The sequence below is a fragment of the Triticum aestivum genome, chromosome 4A, assembly GCF_018294505.1.
Source record: "Triticum aestivum cultivar Chinese Spring chromosome 4A, IWGSC CS RefSeq v2.1, whole genome shotgun sequence".
In the NCBI taxonomy this organism is placed as follows: domain Eukaryota; kingdom Viridiplantae; phylum Streptophyta; class Magnoliopsida; order Poales; family Poaceae; genus Triticum; species Triticum aestivum.
Genome location: NC_057803.1, coordinates 662,276,704 through 662,302,124, shown reverse-complemented (window position 1 = coordinate 662,302,124; position 25,421 = coordinate 662,276,704). Strand labels below are relative to the sequence as shown.

The 25,421-nt window shown below is 45.7% G+C and overlaps 3 protein-coding genes and 1 pseudogene across 3 annotated transcripts; 2 read left to right on the top strand and 2 right to left on the bottom strand.

Annotated features, from left to right (window-relative positions):
* Positions 1–1,271: 1,271 nt before the first annotated feature.
* Positions 1,272–5,842, bottom strand: LOC123087942 (F-box/LRR-repeat protein At4g14103). Its single transcript, XM_044510056.1, has 6 exons — positions 5,710–5,842; positions 3,939–5,598; positions 2,302–2,463; positions 2,009–2,195; positions 1,669–1,762; positions 1,272–1,587 (listed from the first exon to the last, which is right to left on the bottom strand). The coding sequence occupies exon 2, from the start codon at positions 5,579–5,581 to the stop codon at positions 4,007–4,009; it is 1,575 nt and encodes a 524-aa protein (XP_044365991.1). The 5' UTR covers positions 5,582–5,598; positions 5,710–5,842; the 3' UTR covers positions 1,272–1,587; positions 1,669–1,762; positions 2,009–2,195; positions 2,302–2,463; positions 3,939–4,006.
* A 9,313-nt stretch (positions 5,843–15,155) lies between these two features.
* LOC123084217 (cysteine-rich receptor-like protein kinase 6) lies at positions 15,156–16,238 on the top strand. The gene is made up of 2 exons (XM_044505937.1): positions 15,156–15,999; positions 16,210–16,238. Exons 1-2 carry the CDS (start codon positions 15,156–15,158, stop codon positions 16,236–16,238), a joined length of 873 nt encoding a protein of 290 aa, XP_044361872.1.
* A 1,159-nt stretch (positions 16,239–17,397) lies between these two features.
* Positions 17,398–19,162, top strand: LOC123084216 (G-type lectin S-receptor-like serine/threonine-protein kinase RKS1). Its single transcript, XM_044505936.1, has 6 exons — positions 17,398–17,405; positions 17,495–17,639; positions 17,816–18,026; positions 18,140–18,377; positions 18,471–18,621; positions 18,777–19,162. The coding sequence occupies exons 1-6, from the start codon at positions 17,398–17,400 to the stop codon at positions 19,059–19,061; spliced, it is 1,038 nt and encodes a 345-aa protein (XP_044361871.1). The 3' UTR covers positions 19,062–19,162.
* Positions 19,163–24,052: 4,890 nt separating this feature from the next.
* LOC123084215 (putative pentatricopeptide repeat-containing protein At1g53330) lies at positions 24,053–25,042 on the bottom strand (annotated as a pseudogene).
* Between the last annotated feature and the right edge of the window lie 379 nt (positions 25,043–25,421).

The following is a 25,421-nucleotide window of genomic DNA, read 5'->3' as shown; positions in this document are numbered from 1 at the left end:
CCCTACTGCCTCACCACCGGCGACGGCTGCAATTTCAGATCTGCGCTAGAGGGGGCGGCGGCAGCGGAAGAGGCGGCGGCGTTTGCGGCAGATCTGGTGCTCCCCTTGCTGTTGGCCATCGTCTGGTCGACCTTGTATGTGCCATGGCTCCCCCTAAGCCGTCCTCGTCTCCGATGCCGGTAAGCAGCACCCCTCCCCCCTTTGTTAGCTCAGTGCTTAGGCCGTTAGGCTAGGTGTAGGATCGATTTCCCACTGAACGAATCGTCGATGTCGACTAGGTTATGGACGCACGGATGAGGCTGATAATTCAGGCAGTAGCACTGATTAGTGTGATTCAGGCATGGGTCATGTTCATGCACCATAGAGCTGTTCGTCGTGTTGGGAGACCTTTGATCCGCTATGATCCATTGTTTCCCCGGGAACAGGAGAGGATCCAAAATCTGAACTACATCTACAACTGCAATGACGTCGAGGCTCTGTGGATGCTTCGAATGAAAAGAGCACCATTTGCCAGGCTTGTCGAGACCTTCAGGAGCAGGGGGCTGCTACAAGATAGCATCAACACCAGTGTCGAAGAGCAAGTGGCCATGTTCCTCCATGTTGTTGGCCATAACTAGAGGTTCAGGGTCATTCACAACTATATCTGGCCATGGGCCGGGCCTGAAAAGGCCCACGGCAGAAAACTAAGGCCCAGGCCCTCCCAGGCCCTATCACTGGGCCTACTTTTCAAGCCCAAGCCCGGCCCATCTGGTAAAAAGCCCTTAGGGCTTAGGGCCATGGGCCAGGCCTCTTCCTTAAAATGCCAATATGCCAAGCCCAAGCTCGTCTAGGGCCTACTAGTGGGCTCAAAAGTCAGGCCCAAGCCCGGCCCATGGGCAAGCCCATCGGGCCTAGGCCCTGGATTTTAGGGCCGGGCCTGGGTGGGCCAACAGGGCCGGGCCTAAGATGGCCAGGACTATTCACAACACATTCACAACAAGTTACTGTTCACATACTGTTCTGACCAATATTATCTTTTTTGCCATGAGCTCCTCGGATATCCGAATAAGCTGAAATTTGGTACAAACATCACATTGGAACATCTTCCGCCTAAAAAATATTCAGAATTTTTTGAATTTGTTTTCTTTTTTTAGAAAAACACTGTTCACCGGGTGCAGGTGAGTCCAGGCACCGAATTGAATATCCGATTTCTCTGGCCCATTGCACGTTCCAGATGAATCCTATAGAGTTAAAAACTAGTCCAGTGGGAAGCTAAAGAAGCAGTAGTCTGATTTGTAGCGGTTCCAAAAGTATAACACCAGATTTGTTAAAACACCATTCAAAATCGTCGCAGATGTCATGTCATTGTCATTCCAGAACAAAACTAGAGAACACCACTAGTCACCCATGACCGCAATAGAAGAGCAGAAAAACACTACATGATAAAAAGTGAACATAAGGTACTCATGATTGCTAAGTTCTCAGGATGACATTTGACCGAGGCAAGGCTCTGCCATATGCCTACAGGAACAGTCGACGTGGTGAGCAAAAATCATGCTATCTTGCCTCCCAGCCTCCAGCGGCCCAGCCCAAGTGCCTTGCTTCTACCTATGAAAACAAAGTTGCAATTATCGAATATAGCTGAAATGACTACAAGGTGAAAAGGACACAGTTAACAATAACTCATACCGTACAAGTACTTTTGAAAGGGTCCAGGTTTTCTACCGACAGGCACGCATTTCGGCAATGTTAATTTCCCTGTTTAGCTTTAGCATACGAAGACCTGGAAGAAAGATGAGAGAGACAGTAAATGTATAGATGTACATGCGCAGAAGAAGGGTTCAAGTAAAAAAAAATGAACATCTTGGTAAATAAAGTTGTATGGTTGAAATATAATTAAATAACTACAGTTAAACTACAATTCACTTTTCCTGCACAAGGTAAAATGTCTCTTATTTCTTAAACAATGCTTCTTAACAATGAAGATACATAAGAACTAGGTATATGAACTCAGGGCCAAGGTACTCACTGAAGCTCCCACTCCGGCGTACCCAAATCTTCTCAAGCGGTATGTCGTTAGCCTTAAACAACTGTGCCAGCATATGGACTCTAGGATCATCCTTGGTGCATTTGATCTTCACCATTCTAAGGTGTTTGCAAGCAAATGATCCTCCGTTCGGTTTAAATCTTCCCAGTGCATTTTGGATGTCAAAGTTCTTTTAGAAGAGCAAAGAATATTAGCTTGATGAACTGTCAGCTAAAATCATGAAGCAATGTATCAAATATTCAAAATGCAAATTTTGGGAAAATACATGTACGTACCATTTCAAGTTGGAGAAAGAGATTCTCCAAGTAAGGTGTATGCTGAAGTAAGCGAACTAGTATGTCAAAATCAGCACCCCTACTGATACACCATTCACCAAGGGACAAAGTCTTCAAGTTGTTAAAAGTTGGACAACTTACTGATTCCCTCCTCAGAACCACCTTCATATTTTTGTGAAAGTGAGTTGTTTCATATACAAAAACAAGTGGACAATGATGGTGATGCAATTGTGTATGTGAACATAGCAATGTAATAGTGCGTGGAAATAGGCATGTAACTGACACTATGATTATGCAATGTGCTGAAACAAAATTATATGGTAATACAAGAATCACCAAATCCTTCTCAAAAGAATTACTGCAAGCATCAAATATGACACTAGGCGTTTTGAAGTTTTAACAATCTTTTGATTCACCTACAATGTCGGATACTAGAAACATTACAAATGTTCTCCTGATCCGCAAGATAAACTAGTTTTCTGTCAAGCCAATCATGAAACACAAACAAGATGTTACGTGTAAGCAGCAGTATCGAGAAGTAGAAAAGCTCATACCACTAGCACTGCCAGTTTGCCACTGATATGATCTGTTAAGTAAAGTTCAATTTATGAAACCTTTAAAGTCATCAAATCAATCGCAGGCTAGGAATAAAAATGATTGCATTTTATATGGAAAAGTCCAATGTACAGAAGTCCAGATTAGACTTACTATAAAACAGTTTGTTTAACCCCCTCAACTTTGGTTTTGATTACATGGCATCCGACATGCTTCGCTGAGAGACCAAGTAAATGGGTCATGTCAGTGAGCCACTTGCCACTTCCCAATGTGAGGCAACAAGTTGATTAAGAAGTGAAAGAAATTGTTCTCTCAATATTCCTCATCCACCTGTCCCTTGTCTCCTTTCTAATGTGTTCAACTCGTGTTTGCTGACTTAACACTAATCTGGATGAATATAACCCGCCAGCAAGGCAAATTTGCTTTTTAAAACACTGCCAATGGGTGATTAGTAAAAAAATGAAGGTTGGCAGGATTATATAACTTGTTTTAACCTGTGTTTCTGTGTAAGTTAACTGTTCTCCATTTTGCTAGAACAAGTAAAAAGGACTGGCATCCAATGAGGTAAAATGCAATATGACTCCCTATCTATATTAGGTCTAGCCAGTATGATTTACAGCACAGAAAAGATCATTAGTTCAATGAACAGATTAAAGAACATGAATGTATACCAAGTGCTGCATGATTAACAATTATTTTCTAAGACAGATCGCTCTTATCCATAAATAACAAAGTTGGTAGGCCTAGTGAAAGATTTGAAAAACGTTGTACATACAGCATATCTAATCTGGAAGTAAAAGAAAGAAAAGTGCCTCCGTATGACAGCAAAGCACCTACAGGCTACAGCAGCACATTCATTCAACAACAATTCAACATCAGTAAACTGCATCAATTTCCCGATTTTTAACTGGACTTGATTAGAAAAAGTGCACGGCAGAAAACTGACAAATTTGTTTTGCATGCAAGTATTGTGATATACTGATATAAGGACCATGCACACTATTACTTCCTACACAGTAGTTAAAGTATAAGGTGTAGACTGAATTGAAATGCATCAGTGAAGAAGTTAATAATTATTGTACCTCTCCTGAATGACCTAGCAGCTCTATGCTTCTGGCATTTAAAAGGCTGCAAAGAATATTTTGGCCACCTAAAGTTTTATAGTCGTTAAACCCATAGTTTCCACTGTAGCCAAATTTTTTACCACCCTTACTGAATTCAGAGACATTTGCAAAATATTTATCCTAGTGCCATTTGCAATTTCACTATATTCGTATGTATCATCATCGCTGTTGATATCACTTCCATAATCATAATCATCTTTGATGTCATCGGAATAGCCATCATAAAAATCATCAGAATAGCCATCACAATAATCAGAAAAGCTGCCATACAAGATACTATCCAGAAAGCCCTCAGCAGCAGCAGCACTTTTACCATTGCACTGGCCATTTCCATTATCAATGTCGTCATCTTCATCGCTAGTCTGAGGGAATTCATCCTCATCCTCATGGTACTTTTGAAACTCACGACTTAATAAAGAGTCATCAAGCATGATACTGCCTCTGATAAGAGACACAGAGTTCTTGAATACGGGAACCCACTTCTCAGGTTTGATGCAACGAAAGAACATGAGGTTTGGGGCATCCACCGAGAGGTTCATAGTAAGCTTGCACTTGACCATGGTCAAACTCTTCAGAGAGAAGGACAAAATCTCATGGGCACCTACCACACAGCTCTTGAGCTCTAGTTCTTCCAAAGGGCACCGAGAAGAGAGCTGCTTCACAACTTTATCATCTAGCTCGACATATGACAGTTTCAAGATTTTGAGATGGCAAGAGGCGAAGTCTATGCGATCCAGCGTAATGTACTTGTGGAGATGCCCATTAAGCTGAATAGCACGAGCTTTTCGCTTGATAGCAGTACGGATCCAGCTCTTGACATTGCCATCGTTATAAGTCTCATAGAAATCATCCTCACCAACCGAGCGCACACGGAGCGTGTCCAGTGGCGTGAGCGCGTCCCGGCTGCGCAGCAACCGGTTAACAAACTTGGCGAACTCCTCAGGTGGGTTATCATGGAGTCCCACGCGGACGTCGATGCAAGGCACAGAGGCCCAGAGGTTGCGCCACCTCCGCGAGAGCCTGCACGTGCGGACCATCTCCCACGCCTTCAGGAACGACATGATGTGGTGCAGCAGCGCGTCCGGGAGGTCACTGAGCCTGTCGGAGGGTTCACCTGCCACGCGAGGTGTCCCCACAGTTGGCGGTCGGTTAACCGGTACCCATTGCTTGGATACCTTCCGGGGGATTTGGTTCGATGGTTTGCCTGCCCCGCGAGGCTTCCCCGTCCCCATGGGTCGGTTCACCGGCACTACCTTCGGGGGCATTCCGTCGGACGGCTTGCCTGCAGCAGGAGACGGCACGGCCGGACGGTTAACCGGCACCCATCGCTTGGATGCCTTCCGGGGGATTTCGTTCGACGGTTTGCCTGCCCCGTGAGACGTCCCCGTCCCCGTCCCCATGGGTCGGTTCACCGGCACTACCTTCGGGGGCATTCCGTCGGACGGGTTGCCTGCAGCAGGAGGCGTCACGGCCGGCCGGTTAACCGGCACCCACCGCTGGGATACCTTCGGGGGCATTCCGTTGGACGGGTTGCCCGCAGCAGGAGACGCCACGGCCGGCCGGTTAACCGGCACCCACCGCTTGGATTCCTTGGGGCGCATTTCGTCGAACGGGCAGCCTGCACGGACATGGCCGCAGAGAAAACCAAGTCAGGAGTTGAGATCAACGCATTACGAGGAATGCTTCCATGAAATTTCCGAGCTGGTTGGAGTTGGGAGAGGAAACTTACACGAAGACTGGCGGCAATGGCGATGAGTTCTTGATCCTTCAGCGTAGCAGCAGGTAGCGGCGGCGCCGGGGTATGGTGGGGGTTGAGAGGAGGGAGTCTTGCAATCGGTAGGTACCTTCTTTGTAGGGGCCGGCTTCTTTCTTCCCTTGGATGGATGGATGATGGGCTGGGCCTCGGCCTATCAGCCAACATCATTAAATTTGCCCTAAATTTTTGTCTCAACAGAAAAAAAAACCTGCCACTCAAAAAAAAAAACAGAAAAAACCTAAATCTAAGGAGCGAACGTTCAGAGGGAACGTTGTCCTGCGCGACGCTCTCTGACGCCGTTCGATCATGCCTTGATTGCATCGTGCTGCCACCCATCACACTTTGTTACGGCAGGAAGACGTGTAGTTTGTAATGTTCTCTTACAGTAATGTTTCTTTCACGGAAAAATAAACCAAAAGAAGCACAACCTTTCAATTTTTCAATTAAGAAGAAGTAGGCCCACGGCGACCTTGCCAAATTTTCGCCTCCCTCCATTTAAGCTACTAGTATGTCGGTTCTCTTTCCTTTCAAATATGCCACATGACTGCCATCCGTGTTTAATATGTCTGTGGATCACTAGGTCTCACAGTCTCACTGGCTCCGCAGCGGTGGCACGCCTTCATGTTTGGGTGGTGTGAGTGGTTGGTCAGCTCCCCTGGGACTCGGTTATATTTTCCTTTCTTTTTGGGGTGCTTTGTATCATTGATCATTTTTCACTATAGTTTTTTTCGTAAAAAATACCACGTTCGTATAGAAAAGAAGCTTATCACCCTGACATGCTAGCTGGTCCAGGCCGCCGACGTGTTCCATGTCTTTTTTCTGCAGGGGGCATGAAACTTAATGTCTATGCTTCTTACCATGCAGACTCGGATGCAGGTGCATGTGGTGCAATCTTATGTGACTCTAAGGGATGTTTTGTGGCCACAGTGATGCCTGTGAGGTCAAGCCCCGACTATTTAAGCCGGACGATGAGCCAAATCCTAGCCGCCCCTCACATTTTCCCCTTCCCCTCCCATTTGCATCGTCACATCCCTTCTCTGTCCCGCACGTCGGAGCATCGTGTCTTTCCGAGAATGGCGCGCATGAAGATCACGTGCTACAAGCTTCTCACGCTGGAGCGCCGCATTCATATTGCGGTGGTTGTCCGTGCCGTCGAGACTAGGCGTGTGAGCGGCATTGTGGCCGGTCTTCCTTCGACCCCGGACACGGAGGGGGGATGCTTCGCACTTGAAGGAGGTGGTCCGACAGTTGACTATGGTGGTCCCCTGGTTGGAGATGGCGGACGCCTTCGTCGGCAAGTATGATGGTGTGCCCCATTTCTCGATGGAGATGGCTTGGGAGCAGGACCACCTCACCATGGAGGAGAAGCACCTCATGGTGGAGGTGCAGCTAGAGGCAGCTGTCGCCTTCACCGAGCTCTACGCCGACCCTACACTCATTGCCGAAAACGGTGCCATCCTCAAGTCCATCGAGGATGAGCGGGTGATGTTGGTGAACCACCGCACAATCTTCATCTACAATCAAGAGTGGGAGGAGACATTTGTGGAGGAGGACAAGCAAATGCCTCCCGCCGCCAACGAGCACACGTCCAATGGCTTTGGTGACACTAGTAGAAAACGGAGCTACATTACCGATTCGTAGGGGCCTTTAGTGTCGGTTATGTAACCGGAACTAAAGTGTGGGGGCTAAAGGTCCCCCCTTTAGTCCCGGTTCAGCACGAACCGACACTAAAGCGCCACCACGTGGCACGAGGCACGCCGTGGTCTAGGGGACCTTTAGTCCGGGTTGGTAACACCAACCGGGACTAAAGGATTTTTTTATTTTTTTAAAATAAAACAAAAACAGCCCACCTATTGGGCCAGCACAGCCTGCATACGACTAGAAATCCAACCTCTAGTTGGGCCAGGATGCAGGCCCGTACGGCCCAGTAGGGCCCACAGGGCAAAAGACTTGCAATAGGCCCACAAAGGCCTGCTTAGAGAGGAGCTCGACATGGTAGCCGCGACGGGGCTTATAAACCGGTGCGAGCTCCTCTCAACTAGCGAGGTGGGACTAAACATTATGCACTGTGGGTGGCAGCGCATCCCTTTAGTACCGGTTGGTGGCACGAACCTGTACTAAAGGGGGGGGGGGTTAGTACCGGTTGGAGCCAACAACCCGTACTAAAGGCCACCACCTCTTTTAGAATCGGTTTGTGACACGAACCGGTACTAAAGGTTCGCCACGAACCGGTACTAATGAGCGCCGCCCGCCTAGCCATTGGAACCGGCACTAATGGTCACATTAATGCCGGTTAAATTACAAACCGAGACTAATGAGCTTCACATTAGGCCCTGTTTTTACTAGTCGGGTGTGATCCCAAATCTCGTCGGATGAGGAGTAGAGTGTACTATTTTTTTTCGGCGGCGGAGTAGAGTGTACTATGTATTGTAGTTTTTATTTCCTTCGTTGTACCTCCTTTATCTATGAATCTATATGAATGAAATTTCCTTGTAGCTTGTTTGCATTTTTTTTTTTGAGATTTGCAATTCTATGTTGCATTTCTTTGAAGCAGAATTCTATATGTTGCATGAGTTTGCATGGTTTTTTTTAGGGGAGTTTGCATGGTTGATTTTTTTTAAGAATCATTTGCATGGTTGAACAGGCCAACATTTGAGGGGTGGGCGGTCCACGGACGTACATTTTCCTTTTTGAGGGGTTCCACGGACATACATTTTTTTTAGGAATTCCACGGACATACATGGGCTCATGCTTCAGGCTTGGATTCTGTCCGGCCCAACAAGTTGATGAAAATGGGCCGACGCACCGATCAGAACAGATCACGCCGCCGCCGCCATTTCCGTCACTCCCCCGAGCTAGGGTCTCCGCCGCCGCCGCCGCCATCTCCGTCACTCCCGAGCTAGAGTCTCCGACCTCCGCCCCCCGTCGGCGCCGCGCCCATGGATCCTCCGTTCAAGCAGGGGGCGGAATCGGGCTCTCGCGTCCCGGACGAGCTGCTGGAGGACATCTTCGCGCGGATGCCGGCCAAGTCGGTGCAGCGCTGCCGCTGCCTCTCCCGCGCCTGGGCTGCCGCGCTCTCCTCCAGCGCCTTCGTCGACCGCCACCTCCGCCTCGCCAACCGCCGGGACGGCTCCCGCAGCCTCTTCTTCCTCCCAGACCCCGACTCGGGCGACGGCACCACGGTGCACGCGTGGTCGCCCCGCCGCCCCCTCGTCGCCGTCCGCCGCGACGAGCGCCTCCGCCGCGTTGCCGCCGTCACCCGCCAGTGCCGCGGCCTCGTCGTGCTGGAGGCCAAAGGGGAGAACCTGCCCTTGGCCTGCAACCCGGCCCGCGGGCACTGCAGCTACACGGTGGACCACTACGTCTACAACCCGTCCACCGGCCAGGTGACGGCGCTCCCGGAGGGCAAGGAGGCGTCCGGCGTCTGGCCGCAGAACCATGCCATCCTCGGGCTCGGCTACGACCCAAGCATCCAGAAGCACAAGGTGGTGCGCCTCTACTGCCGCGGTGAGCTCCCTCCGGCGTGCGAGGTATACGTGCTCGACTCCACAGGGTACTGGCGGCCGCCGTCCGGTGCCGACAGGACGATGCCGCCGGCCTGGGCAACCAACTACTGCACCGACCAGAGCGTCTTTGCACAGGGCCACGTGTACTGGGCCGCCCAGCCGCACAAGATGTACACCGGCGAAAGGGTCGTCATGTCATTCTCGATGGCCGACGAGGTGTTCGGGATTTTGCGGCCACCAGACATGGACACGACGCACTGGCGGATAACAGAGCTCGGCGGGCGCCTCTGCCTCTTCAAAGACATCACCGCCGTGTGCTCGTACGACATCTGGGTTCTGCGCGACCCCCTGGCAGGCGCTTGGGACCTGCATTGCCGCATCAACCTGGATGCGGCGTCTCTAGCAGCAACACAACTGAGATGCTCCACGAGCGTCATCCCGCTCGACATCGTTGATGATGGCAACCGCGTGCTGCTCAGGCCAGAGCCTTGCAATATCCGGAGGGAAAATTTGGGTGCCCATCAACTTGTTGTGTACGACCCTGCAACGGAGATGTCGAGGACCTTCTCGCTGAGGGCAGCATCATTACTCATCACACCATGACGCAGAGACCCGCGGCACCGTATGAGGAAAGCATCGAGTCTACCGGGCGGCCACATGAGGACATCATCTTCTCGTCTACGTCCTCACAGGTTCTGGCGCAGGTGCTGCGTCGGCTACCAGCCCGTACCCTTGGGCGGCTCAAGTGCGTATGTCGGACCTGGCGCGCCATCATTGAGTCTGGCCGCTTCATCAGGCTGCACTACGAGCACACAGGCAGGAGCTCCCTTGCCCGTGTTGTCCTCTCCTCCATGCCTTATGACTGGCAGTTCGCCTCACTGGATTCTTGCCTGAACGACCTGAAACTGGCATGCCAAATGCAGCAGCTACGTCGCAGGGTGGTGAGTTCGAAGCCCTGCCATGGCCTCCTCCTCATAGCCCACGACAGCTATGGTGTTCACGTGTGCAACCCTGTCACCGGAGCACAGGTTTTCCATTGCAGTTTGCCTTTTAAGCAGCCATCAGACGCTGCTGCTGCTCACCCCGGTTGCGTTGGGTTGGGGTACGACCTATTGAGGGAGGAGCATATCATCGTGGTTCTTGCCTATAAATCGCGCAACTTTGACACTGGGAGCTACAGCATGGAGTGCAGCATCCGGAGGCTAACGGATTGCATGACGAAGAAGGTGGCTCCTTCGCCACCGATCCCGGTGACCGTCGATGTGCCACCGGTCTATGCAGGGGGCAAGATGTACTGGATGGGGGAGTCACGATTCAGTGCGGGCTGCTCATCAATTCTTGTGTTTGACATCTGCAATGAGTCTTTCGATGTCCTACCAGCACCACTCACCATGGGCCACAGTGGTAGGATGGTCGTGGCGGAGCTCACCGGGCAGGTTCGTGTCGTGCACATTTGCCCAAATACAGAGACGATGACCATATGGCGCAAGCAGGAGCCAGTTACACTTAATGATGGCCGAGGATGGACAAGAGAGCACTGGATACAGCTCGGACAGTGGCCAGACTTCTCACTGAGAACAGAAGCGAGGCTCGTGATTCCTTTGGCTGTTGACGATGCCGGACGGATCTTACTCGACACTGGAAGAGCGCTGGGGTACTATGACCCAAGAAACCAGACATTGGAGACCGTATACCCGACTACTAGCAGCAGTCTGCAGCTTAACTACCGCCCAGGCTTCTTCTTCGCGGTGTTGTGCGAGGACAGCTTAGTTCGTCCAAATTGTCGGCAACGTCAGTACTTTTGAACTTAAACGAAGGAAGAAGAACGATGGTGATGTATGATTGACGTGCTCCTGCAGAATGTCACACTAGCCCATCAGTATTTATTTTGCAGTGTCTTCCATCAGTCAAATCAAGATGTTGAAGGTCTACCCAGTCCAGTCCAAGTGCGATTCCCTGGGAGTTTTTTTTTCGGAAGCATCCCCCAAATAGTTTTACCTCGTGATTTGGAGAACCACACTGCCTACTGCATCTAAAATCTGAAAGTATGTTATGTGGCCGTAGTTTGCATCATCTTTTGTCGCACTTCACTCTAGTTATTGATTCCAATCCATGTCGTACAGGACCAGTAGACCTGTCATATTCGATCCAGTTTCTTTAGCGTTGTGCAACTTACAACTCACATTTATTTAACTAGGATCAAACTGGAATGTTATCATGTTGTTATCACTACCTATGAAGGCTTTTTCTGGGGTGTAAAGTTCAGATTCATGGGCTATTTTGGTGTCTCTGCTCATCACTAAATCTACAATTTGGTAGCTTTGCTCATAAGAGCCTCAGTTTTCGTATTACAGATTAGTAGCATTGCTTTGCTGCAGAAATAGAACAGCACTCCATAATTGCAGAAATTTTTTGTGTTCATCAAATGTATGCATCTATCTGGGAGACAGAGTTATAAGTTCTTTGAGTGTGCTTTTGAGCTATTGTCAGCGGGTTTGCATGACTAGGAAGGATGCTGCTGTGTTTTTTAATTGCAATTGAGTCAGCTATGCAGGTAAGATATCCATTAACTGTTAAAGCCAGTATTTCCCCCTTGAGCAGTATATCAATTTTTCTTCTGCCATTCTCCCTTTTTCAAGGGAAAAAACCCACAGTATTTCCCCCCTGCAAGATTTCTTTGCCTCTGCAATTTGGTTTCCTAGAAAACCTTTGGACGTTAGAGAAACATATTTGTTAATTAATTCGGGTATTTTTTCCTAGAAAACCTGAAGTTTGATTATGGTATGCTTGTTAGAAATAACAAGTTTGGACTTTGTGAATTTTTTGGTTTATCAATTGACTGCGGAGTACATTTCAATAATCAAATAGAAAAGTATGCTTTTGGTCCCTCAAGTTCCCCAAAAGTATAGACTTGGTCCCTCAAGATTTTTTGGTATACATTTGGTGCTTTAAGTCTCAAAACCGGATAAGATCGGTCCAAAACCAGATTTTAAGCATGTTGACCAGGTTCGACCATGTTGACCAATGAATGATAAATTCAAAAAATAGCAAAAAAATTGTGAAATAAAAATATTGGCTAGAGCTCCTTGGATGTTATTTGACCATAAAATTTACACGCACCTAGCACACCCAAGCATGTGGGCTGTCACGAAATTTCAGATTTTTTAAATTTACTATTTACCGGTCAAACATGGTCAACACGGTCAAACCCGGCCAAATCCCGGTCAACATGCTCAAAATCTGGTTTTGGACCAAACTTATCAGGTTTTGAGACTTGAAGGATCAAATGTATAAAAAAAATCGAGGGACCAAGTCTATATTTTTTAGGGAACTTGAGGGAACAAAAACATATTTTTCTCATAATCAAACGATAGCTAGCTAGCTGCTTAGACATGAATTATGAAGTGAAAGTACAGTACATTTCATTTCAATATGCAAATATTGTACTTGTCGCCTATAAGCTTAGCAATAGATGATGCGGCAAGATCATATAGCCAGCAACTTGGCTATACTATTAACCAGTGGCGGAGCTACGGTAGAAAACAAGGGCGGGCCGGTACAAAAGAAGACCCATAATTTTCAAGCTCATGGCTGAGTTTACTCTCAATCTCCACTGTAATTGCTATGAGCTGGGCGGGCCACGGCCGATTTTATCAACATGTAGCTCCGCCAGTGCTATTAACCATGCTCTTAGACAGGCAGACCTGTCCGATTTGTTTGTACGGACCAACTAGATAACTGTGTGGTGCACATTTTCATGTTAAATACTCATAAGCTAACAAATATCCATACGAGCCAGCTAGGGAACTGGGTGATGCACATTCTCAAGCAAATAGCATATCATTATATTGGTACGAGTCAGTTAGAGCCGTATGGTAGTATGGTACACATTCTCAATTCTAAGCCAAAGGGTACAAGCTAAACCAATATATCCGTAAGACCCAGGGAACCACTTAATACACATTCTCAAGCCAAATATACACACCAAACCAATATATTGAGCGAGCTAGAGAACCACATGGTGCACATTCTCAAGCCAAAGAGTTCACACAAAATCAATATATTCGTACAAGCTAGATAGGAAACCGCATAGTCTACATTCTTAAGCCAAATAGTACTCGCCAAACCAATATATTCGTAAGAAACAGCTAGGAAACCGCATGGTGCACATTCTCAAGCCAAATAGTACACATCAGACAATGTTGTATTTGTAAGCTAGGGAACGACATGGTTCACATGGTCTAGCCAAATATAGAACTACACGCCAAACGAATATATTCATATGAGCCAGCTAGGAACAGTGTTATGCATATTCTCAAGCCAATTAGTACACGCCAAACGGATTTGGCACCAGTCTTGGGGAACTTATAGCTTTCTGTTGTGTTCTGCAGCCGTATCCAAAATGTGTGATTCCTCAACGAAAAAGCATTAAGTATTTTTTAGAAAAAACTGCCTTTAACATAGGTTTTTTCTGAGATTGTTTTGCAGACTTGTTGGGAATTAGTATCATATTTATGCAGAGTTGATGTTGTTTTCTTTCTTCCGAATTACTCCCTCTGTACCGAAATACTTGTAGTTGGAGGAAACTAGTACAAGTACCCCCAACTACAAGTATTTCGGTACGGAGGTAGTAGTACTTTTGCATGAGCATTTTGCCCAGTTTGCTGTATTTGTATCAGATTCAGATATTTATGCATTCTAACTATTTGGTTACCTGCTTCTGTACATGTGGAATGGGATCAGACTCATTCAAAAATAGCACTAGGATTTTGACGTTATGAAAGCCGACAACAAGCCACATTGCACTTCTATTTTCAGCTTTCAGCTTCGACGAACATCATTTTGTGTCACTTTTGCCGATGGCCTCAGCCTCTCAAAAAAACACTCACACCATTATTGTTCCTGGGCTATCCATAGAGTTCAGTAGAAACAAACAAACCAACCAACCAACGAATAACAAACAATACCCGTCGAAACTGTTCTGTTTGATAGCAAAGTATTATATAAACAAAAGTATCAAAAACTACAGTAATTTTGCATGTAGGTGTGAGATACCATCGTTTTATCAAAACAAAGTATTTTGAAGTATTCACAATACATAGAACCTGTTTGGTTGTTGCCGCATAACGCAGTAAATTTTGCTGTTTAGCCGTTGCGTTTAAGCACTCAACAGCTCTGTTTTTTAAAAAGAGGTTTGGTTTTTTTATGCAGAAAAAAACTGCAGTTTGCTCAATACTACAATATTAAAAGCACAATTGTTAGGGGCAACCAAACTCATTGTAAATAAAACTATGGTAATCTCGAAAACTGTAGTATTCTCAAAATACTTAGAAAATACTTTGTTATCAAACGGAGCCTAACTGTTGAGACATCGAACTTGGTTTACAAACAACATTTCATAATAATAAAAAATCCAACCAAGTTTGCATACTCTACTTGAGATCTTCAATGTCATGACAAATGCCAGCATGAAAGGAGCTTACATAATTTTCAAAACGTTTTGGTATAAGAAACAATCTTTCTGGATCCAGCTTCTAACAGATAGCCCACAGCTTAGCAAGCAGTCGCAAGAGAATCATCTTCGATTTCGCTGCTCGTTCAAGGTCGCAATGAGACCTCTTCTCCTTTGACTGAAACACTGAAACTGGATTTGTTCTTTTTCTAATTTTTGTTCTCCGCTTGTCTTGTATCACTTGTACTACCAACTAATTTGGATTACACAGGCTGATGATGCCTGGACGGCAGCATGCAGCGTTGTATTCTACGCAACTTCATTGCACGGCCTGCAGGCTGATGTTATCATTAATCACTAATCAAGTACGCAGTCAAACCATAAGTTGGAAAAGTTTTCCAAATGATACTGATAATAAGGAGCTGCTACAGAGGTTGGGCTGAATAACCTTTTAGTTAGCCATGTTCATCGTCTTACTGCTCATTCTCGGCTTCGAGCCATTCATCGCCGCCGGCGATCCACTGGAACAGATCTGCCACACCAGCATCCCCTATAATAGCACCTACCAAGCTAACCTTGAGCTCCTATCTAGTGTGCTATCCAGGAATGCCTCATCCACAAGAACCAAGCAGCCCAAGGGCTTCGTCGGAACTGACCAAGACCCCATTTATGGCGCCGCACAGTGTCCCGGCGACACCATCGCATCTGCATGCTCCAGCTGCATCACTGCCGCATTCCATGATGCTTGGCGGCTCTGTGGATCGCAAATGGACATGCATTTCCTGTATGGGGGCTGCATTGTCCACATCTCCACCGAGGACCTCCTCTACAACTCCAGGTTTTTGCTACACAAGTTGCTGATCTTTAGGGACACCACGGATCGTAGCAATTCACCCGTTTGGGTCACCACCAACTTCACCGACACCAGCATTGATGGCAACATCAAGGTGCTTCTCCAAGAGACAGCCAAACAGGCAGCCTACAACTCTACAATGATGTACGCCACTGGCCGCCTGGATGTCTCCCGCGGACTCCCGCTGCTCTACTCTATGGCGCAGTGCAACCTGGACCTACCACCGAATGACTGCTGGGATTGCCTCGACAATATCAGGAGCGCAGCAAGGGGTTCCTTCCACGAGCAACATGGTGAATGGATTGCTGGTGTGTGGTGTAATTTCAGGTACAGCACGTATCAGTTCTACAATGGCCAGCCCACGAAGCAGATTCTCTGGTCGGATGCTCTAGATCCCACACCAAACATGCCGGCGCCAGGGCCAGTTGGTGTTCCAAGGCAGAAAGATAAGAGTAAGACAATATGTTATTTCTTTCCCCAAAACTAGTCTGTCTTCCTTTTTTCTTCTTCTAAAGGGCATTTTCTCCAAATCTTATACTCCCTCTGTCCCACGATATAAGATGTTTTTGCAAGCTAAACAGCTTGCCAAAACATCTTATATTATGGGATGGATGGAGTATCTGTTTTGTATTCTTATTTCCTATCGCATCTTTATTACACAGAAATTGACTATACTGCAGCATCCTTATAGTGCTAAGTAGCCTTTCTATTGGTGCCCATCAGACTCAAGCATTGAGTTAAATGAGGTTTTGGAACTTATACATGATCATAGCTGTCAAGACTTTCACGATATCTGAATGACTTGGGAGTTCTACAACTCTTACTGGAATACAATAACCCAGTTGACAAGTAGATTTATGGGTACAGAACACCTTTCGATATAGATCTAATGACCGCAAATCAATTTTTATTATTCTAAAAGACATAATTAATTCACCCATATAGATCTAATGACCGCAAATCAATTTTGATGATTCTGGAAGACATAATTAATTTACCTGGGTGGGGTGACAGCTACCCTTTGATCAACGCTTTAATTCAACAACCATGCTTGCGATGCAGCCTTAGACTATATTATATGTTGAAATATTATTTATAACATACAGAAAATGTCCATTTTTAACACTAAACTATTACAAAATTTTGTATTTCCCTTAACATCCAAAACAAGTTGTGCTCAACCTTGAACTATTGAATCCGTTCAATTTACCCCATTGGCCCTGTTCCAAGTTGTTTTAGCTGACTCGGAAAACACGTGCTGTACCTCTATACATCAGCAAATCCCCATCTTGGTAGCTTGAGTAAAAAAAAACAGAGAAACTAATTCTCACAATACTATTTTCTTTTTTTTTAAGTTCGCAATACTATTTTCTGATTTCCCTGGTTTTTTGATTTTTTTTGAAATGTTTCATATTTTTTTATCTTCACTTAAGCTGCAAACATGGCAAGGGGCTGCCGTGCAGAAGTGATGCTACATGTCTGCCACGTGTCATCCAAATCAGCTTAAAACCGCTTGGGATAGGGCCAAAGAGCTACAGTGAACAGATTCAATCTTTCAAGGTTAAAAACAACTGGTTTCAGATCTTAAGGTTGAAAAGTGAACTTTTGCAACAAGAGGTTATAATATGCTAGAACATTCCTCAAAACATAAATACCAAAATTTATTGTGTAGTTACATTCGTTGATTTGTCTAATCAACTAACCACCTATGTTTGTGTGAAATCTTTCGTTTTAGGGCATATAATAAAGGTATGGATCATTACCACTGCTATGCTTCTACTAGCATCATTTTTGTGCTTCATCGTATGGTTTAAACTAGTCAAAAGGAACATTAAAGGTTAGTTATGGAAATGCTGCTGTACTCACAAATCTCTTAGGCTGTTTAGATTCGTATATATTCGCTTACCTGAAAGGATTACATAAACTCTGATTTTCGAATTTTCGTAGCTCTCAGGAAGATGAAGAGCTAGTCTGGGGGATAGGGAGGAGTTCAGAGCTCAAGCTTTTTAACTTTTCACAACTATCAGATGCTACGAGTAACTTCTCAGATGAAAATAAATTGGGGCAAGGTGGCTTTGGCCCAGTATACAAGGTAAAAGAACACATTTATCCATGTACACAATGAGAACAAAAATCAAACCTAGTAGATTTTATACATGTAGCTTTAATTTTACTCACAAGCATGGGGGGTTACTGATCAGAAGATGAGTAAACCGCTTCTATTTCGCAAGATGATATCACTGATCAAGCACTTTTAAACCTCCACAGGGCCAGCTTCCTGAAGGTTTGGAAATAGCAATTAAGAGACTAGCTTCGCAGTCTGGGCAGGGTCTCACAGAGTTTAGAAATGAAGTCCAACTCATAGCCAAGCTCCAGCACACAAATTTGGTTAGGCTATTGGGATGTTGCTCTCAAGGAGATGAGAAAATATTAATCTATGAATATTTGGCAAATAAAAGCTTGGATTTCTTTATCTTTGGTATTACTCCTTGTAGTTTTCTGTTACAGATTATGGGTTAACTCTATCTACTAAAATTATCCCCACAGCCTTCCTCCCCCTCTAATATACATATATCATTAACTTGTATACAGATGAAACTAAAAATGCTTTATTGGAATGGAACAAAAGAAAAGCGATTATCGAAGGGATAGCACAAGGACTTCTATATTTGCATAAGCACTCACGGTTACGGGTCATACATAGAGATCTTAAAGCAAGTAACATTCTTTTGGACTGTGAAATGAATCCTAAAATATCAGATTTTGGGCTTGCAAAAATATTCAGCTCAAATAATACTGAAGGGAACACAAAAAGGATTGCTGGGACATAGTAAGCTCTTCTTACAAGTTAGTCCATCCTGCACAAGTCAGCCACATATAAAAAACTGAAATAGAAATTTATTTATTTTCCCTACATTTTCAGTGGGTATATGGCTCCCGAATATGCTTCAGAGGGTCTCTTTTCGATTAAATCTGATGTATTCAGCTTTGGTGTGCTGATTCTTGAGATCATCCATGGAAAAAGGAACTCATGCTTTCATCAATTTGGGGACTTCTTCAACCTTCTTGGATATGTAAGATCATCAAAAGTTTCATGATATTCGATGTCCCAAAGTTTCAGATTTTTTTTGTTTTTTTAATTTGTTTTGAATTTTCTGTATTCAATATGTAAATTTACTTTGTTTATCTATTGACCTTTATTTAATATATGTCTCTAAACTCTTGCTAGGCATGGAAGTTGTGGAAAGAGGAAAGATGGCTTCAGTTCATCGATGAATCAATAGTTTCAGAGTCTGACACTTTAGAGACAATGAGGCGTATCAACATCGCATTGCTGTGTGTGCAAGAGAATGCGGTTGACAGACCCAGCACAGCAAGTGTGGTTGCAATGCTAAGCAGTGAAAGTATGGCCCTGCCTGAACCTAAGCATCCGGCGTATTTCCACATAAGGGTTACAGAGGAAGAGCCACCTAGTGCTAATGATGTCACAGTGTCTACTCTACAGGGCAGATAGTATCATCCTGCATGATGTGTTTTTTTGTGTGTGCTGCTTTACCGAGCGGGCTCCCTCTGATTTAACACTAAAGTTCTGACAGACACACACAAACCTTTGGACTTTGGTTAAACATGGCATGAATAGAAGACAACTCATTTACTAATGTCAGTAAAACATGACTAACTAGTGTTTATACTGTAATGTTGAATCATAAGCATACACCTCAGTTGTTGATGACGAACTGTGAGGTAGAGTACATTTCAGGTTGGTGTTTCCCTTTGTGTAGAAATAAAAGGGTGGTAGGCTAAGATTAAGATTAAGCCTTTGTACAGAAATCATAACCATAAACATAAATGGGCTATATATTTGGCATATGCACTGAATTGATTCAATGCAGTGGTAAAATCCCCGAAGCTGACCTCGTTTGAAGGATCGATTCGTTCGACAGAAACACACATACGGCATATCCTGCTCGATGTGTTTTTGTGCCGCTGATTCACTTAGTGTCTTAGGGGGCGCCTTTTGTTTGACACACACATACCTTTGGTTAAACATGGAAAGAAAGGAAGACAATCTATCTACTCATCTTCAAACAGCAAAAGCAGATGGCTAATGAGTTTGCATATCGTGACGCTGAATGACACGCGGTCACCTCGGTTGCTAATTACGCTGTAGTGACGACTTCCTGTTGGTGAACGATGGATTGTGAAGTACTCCCTCCGTAAAGAAATGCAAGAGCGTTTAGATCACTACTTTAGTGTTCTAAACACTCTTATGTTTCTTAACAGAGGGAATACAGTACATTTCAGGTTGGAGTGTCTCTTTGTGCAGGAATGGTAATGCCTACCTACAAACAAACCTAAGGGTGATGCATATTATTAGCCAGGCATAGAAGCTTGTGCACTGAAATCCTAAGCATAAAACATCCCCGGTGCTGCAGAATGGCTATCATTACTGAATCCCCCAGCAAAAATCCCCAAAGCTAACCTCAACGGGTGGATCGAAATCGCGGGCTACCTGTCGTCTTCGGGCGAGGGAGGAGGAAAGACGCCGCCTCGACCCACCCTCGCCGTCGCCGCCGACGCCGACCGCCTCCGGATCCATCGGGGGAGAGCCGCCGGAGGTTGCTGCGAAAGATGCAGAGCCGCCGATGACGGCACGGGCATTCCTACTCCGCGCAGCGACCTGGCACGTGCAGATTTTGGGCCGACCCAAAGTAGCTCCAGACCGTTTTTTCCTTCTTTTTTTTTGTTTCTCCTTACGGTTTTCTTTTTTATATTTTTCATTTCCGTTATTTCCTTTCTTTTAAATTTTCGTTTTTCCTTTTATTTTTTCACTTTAGTCTTTACTTTCCGCATTATTTCTAATTTTTCTTTTCTTTTACATTTTTCTTTTAGTTTTTTCATTATAAACATCTTTTCAAATTCCTGAGCTTGTTGAAATCATGAACATTTATCAGCCCCCCCTCCCGTCCCACCCATGCACAAAAATAAATAAACATTTATCAATTGGCATTTTGACATTGTTGACATTTCCTAAATACGCAGATATTTTTTGGAATTCGCAAACAATTCTTAAATTCATGAAGTTTTCAAACTTGTGAACCTTTTTTATTTAATTTTGACCGTTTTCAAATTCAAAAACATTTTTACAAGTTCGTGGAAATCTTCTGAATTTTCTAAAAAAGTTAATTTCTTGCACATTTTTTGAAAAATTATGAACTTTTTTTTAATTGATGTTCGTCTTTTGATATTTGGGAACATTTTTTTAAGTTCATGAACATTTTTTGTTTGACGGACATTTTTGTTAAAATGCGTGAACATTTTCAATAAATTAATTAACGTTTTCTTTGAATCAGCAATCATTTTGTGAGTCAATGAATGCAGATCACGTGGATGGTAATTTTTTAAAATCCCTAGTATTTTTTGTGTTACATGACAACTTTCTCTTCTGATCATGACAATTCATGTTAAAATTTAATGGCAATTTTAGTTAGATTGCGTGGCAATTTCGGTGTCACTGGAAAACACTCCGAGGTGATGTTCCCCAGATGTTGGCGTCCTTTATGTTCCGCGCCTTTATAATAACACAAAAAATAGTTTAGGTTGTACACCTTTATCACAATGTAAGGTATCCGATTTTCTCCCAATGTTCCATCAATTAACCGAGCAATTCTATTTCTATAGATAGAGCCCTAGAAGCTCCAGTTTAAAAGAAATGTAAGATATTATGAAAATGACAGTTGGGTGATAGGCAACCCTATGTTGTTCTTGATTGTTATAAGGGCATTTTCAATAGGGCCAACTCATTATTTGCCCCACTTTTGCTTTGCCTGGTCCAATATACCCCATCATACACTGCAATTGATGAGCCTTTCCCAAAGCCAGGATTGATAACAACTTAATGGACCGACCAAGTCGCTCGCCAACCTCTATGTGGTAGGGCGACAGTCTACTGCACAGAGCGGCAAATTTTCTTTTTAAGGGCACATAGAGCAGCAAATAGGGTTTGTGGCAAGAAACACATCTATGGTGGGTGGAGATGGGCCCCCAAGCCAGCTCGATGACTTTGGATTTGGGCCAAGCATTTAGTCCCCATGGGGCCCAAGCAAAGCACAAGCTTTTGGACCAAATCTTCTGCATCCGGGGGAAACGTCGGCCCGCGAGCCTAGTGCAGCAAACAAACAATAAAATTGACTGAGCATAAGATCTTGGTTTGCAATATTTACACATAGCTTCAGATTGCAAAGAGGTGGTCAATGAAATCCGAGATGGCACTGCAGGCTCATTCGGAGGAATCATCAAGGAGATACAGGAGAGGGAAAAGGCCTTTATTTCATGTAATTTTGTTCATGGACTTCGAGCTACTAATTATGAAGCTCATAAGATAGCTAGACTGGGTACTTTGTTGCCTCAGGGTAGACACATTTGGTTGGGCATACCACATGATGTTTTTGTAATTCCCGCAAACATTGTGATAAATTAATAAAGTATGGCTGTCTTTGCTAAAAAAAACTGACTGAGCACACTACTAGGAAAAGGGCTATAGATGGAATTGACACTAATGACGCACCAGACATGTGGTGCGCCATTAGTATATACTAATGGCGCACCACCTTCTGATGCGCCATTAGTGTTGAAACTACTAATGGCGCACCCTGCCCACGGTGCACCATTAGTACCAAATTCGTTTTTCTTTTAACATTCCATGTTTTCTGCAGTGACACACGTTGCACGCTCATCCTCCTAAGCCCCAAATATTCCATGGCCACGTATTTCGACCCGGACCGTCAGTCGAACGTAGACTACACAAATGTCAAGAAGGTTCTTGATGATGTTCTCCCCGGCTACGCCAAATCTGGAGGCACCTTCACCAGGCATATTCGTAAGTACGGCAAGCACGTGTTCTCCCACAATACGACGTTCTGCTGCGTCAAGCAGCCGCCTGGCGGTCAGAAGGGTGCCTACTACGCCATCCATCACATGCGGGCGATCGTACGGGACCATCATCAACTTCTGCTACCGAGTAAACTCAAAGATTGGGCAAAGAGCGTGTCGGCAATCCAGGACGCGGACCTCCGACAAGAATTCTTTCGCATCCAGTCGGAGTTTGCGGAAATCATCCATCAAGATGTCCTTCGTACCTCGGGGCAGTTCTACCTCAGAAATCAACCGTCCAACAGTGACATCGACACAATGCTACAAATGCAGGCTGACAACGACCGTTATTTCATGACTCCCACGATAGACGGCGGCTTCATCCACGCTCTGGTCCCTTGAGTCGAGTCGAAAGCAGTGATGCTGTGTCTAGTTCTGAAACATCGATTGGCTCATGTTGTAATTAAACTTTAATGAACTTGTAGTATGTCTCTTTGGTTTCGAGAGTCGTTCAACTTAGATGTAATCGATGCTATTAATGTCTTGCTTTTCTCTTCCGATCGTTCTGTTGCATACTTATATATTGCTTATGTATTGTCTGTGAATTGGTACTAACGTTTCGTTTGGCTAGTGCATAGCGATGCCGACGTATGTCGTGTACAAGGGTAAGGTTCCCGGAGTCTATGATGACTGGGAGGAGTGTCGGAGACAGGTTCACCGATTCAGCGGTAACAGTTACAAAGGGTACACCACTAGGGCCGAGGCCGAATCTAGATACGCCCGCTATCTAGCGGGAGAGGGGAGGGAGCGTTGGAGGAACCGGATGAAGACGAGTTTCATCGTGATGATGCTCATCGTGATGACCGCAGCTCTTTTCTATGTGATGGTAGTTTAGATGATCGATATCAACTTGTAATGTGAAGACAAACTCGCTACTCGCGGTCTCGAGACTTGTAATATAATGTTCTATCTTTGTTCGGTCTTTTCAATTCGGAGACTAATATGATGAATTGTATTCGGAGACTAATATGATGAATTGTATTCAAAGACTAATCTTCTATTGTATTCGATGAATCTGTTGTTGATGTGTGTTGTCTATATTTTGTCAAATTATATATTTTGTAACCTGTGCAAAAAACAGAAAATAAAAAACAAAAAAACCTAATATTCATACTAATGACGCATCACATGACAGTGCGCCATTAGTATGACAGTGCATACTAATGGCGCATCACTGGGCAGTGCGCCATTAGTATGCCACGGTTACTAATGGCGCATCCAGCGGTGGTGCGCCATTAGTATGCCAAAGCACCTGAATATACATGGCCCCTGGGAGGCATACTAATGGCGCACCCTGGCCTATACTAATGGCGCACTCACGATGCGCCATTAGTATACCAGATACTAATGACGCACCAGGTGGTGCGCCATTAGTAAAAATTACTAATGGCGTGCTGTTAATGGCGCACCACAGATGCGCCATTAATGGCCATACTAGGTGCGCCATTAGTAGGGGTTTTTCTAGTAGTGGCATGGTAGTTTGCCGACTACAAGTGCATGCCACTGACCGCGCGCACCTGGCATCTTGGGCGACCGAGCCGAAGCCAACACATGCTCGGTAGATCATATATTTTAAAAAATGTTAATCTTGTATTTAAAAATGTCAACCAACTCGTTTGCATCCCGCCACCGCCCCAACTTGCACAACCAAACAACCAACGTGTTATAACTCACTGCATATGCCTCAACCCACTCTTGTGCATGTCATCAAGCACCGCAAATGGAGCACCTAAATCCCCCTCGTCCTCACAGAAACATGCAACCATTGCATTGTGCACCACTCTATCAGCTTGAACATCCCTTCCCTTCATCTCTTCCAGCAAACCAACGACTTCCCCGTTTTGGCCTACCCTAAACAATGCCATCACCAAGGTCGCATAAATGGCGGGATCCAGCTGCCCAAGATCCATGCTCGCCGCCATCTCCTCTTTGAGACTCACTGCCTTGTCAACATCTCCGCTACGATAGAGCGCCTTCACCAAATTGGCATACACATGAGCATCGGGCCTCACACTGTAGCGTTTGGCCATGGCGTCCTTGATGTCAAATGCTGAAATGCCTCCTCGAGCTGACCACGATCACAGAATGTGGCAACGAGGTGCCAAACGTGACAACGGTCAGGGTGATCCATCGCTGCAGCATTTCGTCGAACAGGAGGCGGACGTCGTTGATGGAGCCAGATGCCGCCAGCCCGCGGGGAGGTGCGCACGACCTTAAGCGGATATGACGCAGCGGAGCAGGAGTTCGCGAGACTGGAGAGGAGGCGCGGAGGGTGGAGAGGAGTGACTCCATGGCCGGGAATAGGCGCGCTACGGCGAGCTTGGAGATGATGAAGTGTATTAGCGAAGGGAGTAGCGGAACGGGCTAGGGATAGGGGTGGAAGCGGCCCTCTTCGGGCTTAGGAAGAGGCGGAATGCGGCGGAGGGGTCGCGCTTGCGGCGGAGTACTTGTGATACAACGAGAACTTGCTGCCAGCCATGGCGGTCATGGATATTGCAGTCGACTCGTCCGGGAGGTCGCTGAGCCTGTCGGCGGGTTCGCCTGCCCCGCGAGATGTCTCCACAGTTGGCGGTCGGTTAAGCGACCCATTGCTTGGATACCTTCCAGGGGATTTCATTCGATGGTTTGCCTGCCCCGCGAGGCTTCCCCGTTCTCATCGGTCGGTTCACCGGCACTACCTTCGGGGGCATTCCGTCGGACGGGTTGCCTGCAGCAGGAGACGGCACGGCCGGCCGGTTAACCGGCACCCATCGCTTGGATGCCTTCCAGGGGATTTCGCTTGACGGTTTGCCGTCCCCGTGAGACTTCCCCGTCCCCGTCCCCATGGGTCGGTTCACCGGCACTACCTTCGACGGTATTTCGTCGGACGGGTTGCCTGCAGCAGGAGGCGTCACGGCCGGCCGGTTAACCGGCACCCATCGCTTGGATGCCTTCCAGGGGA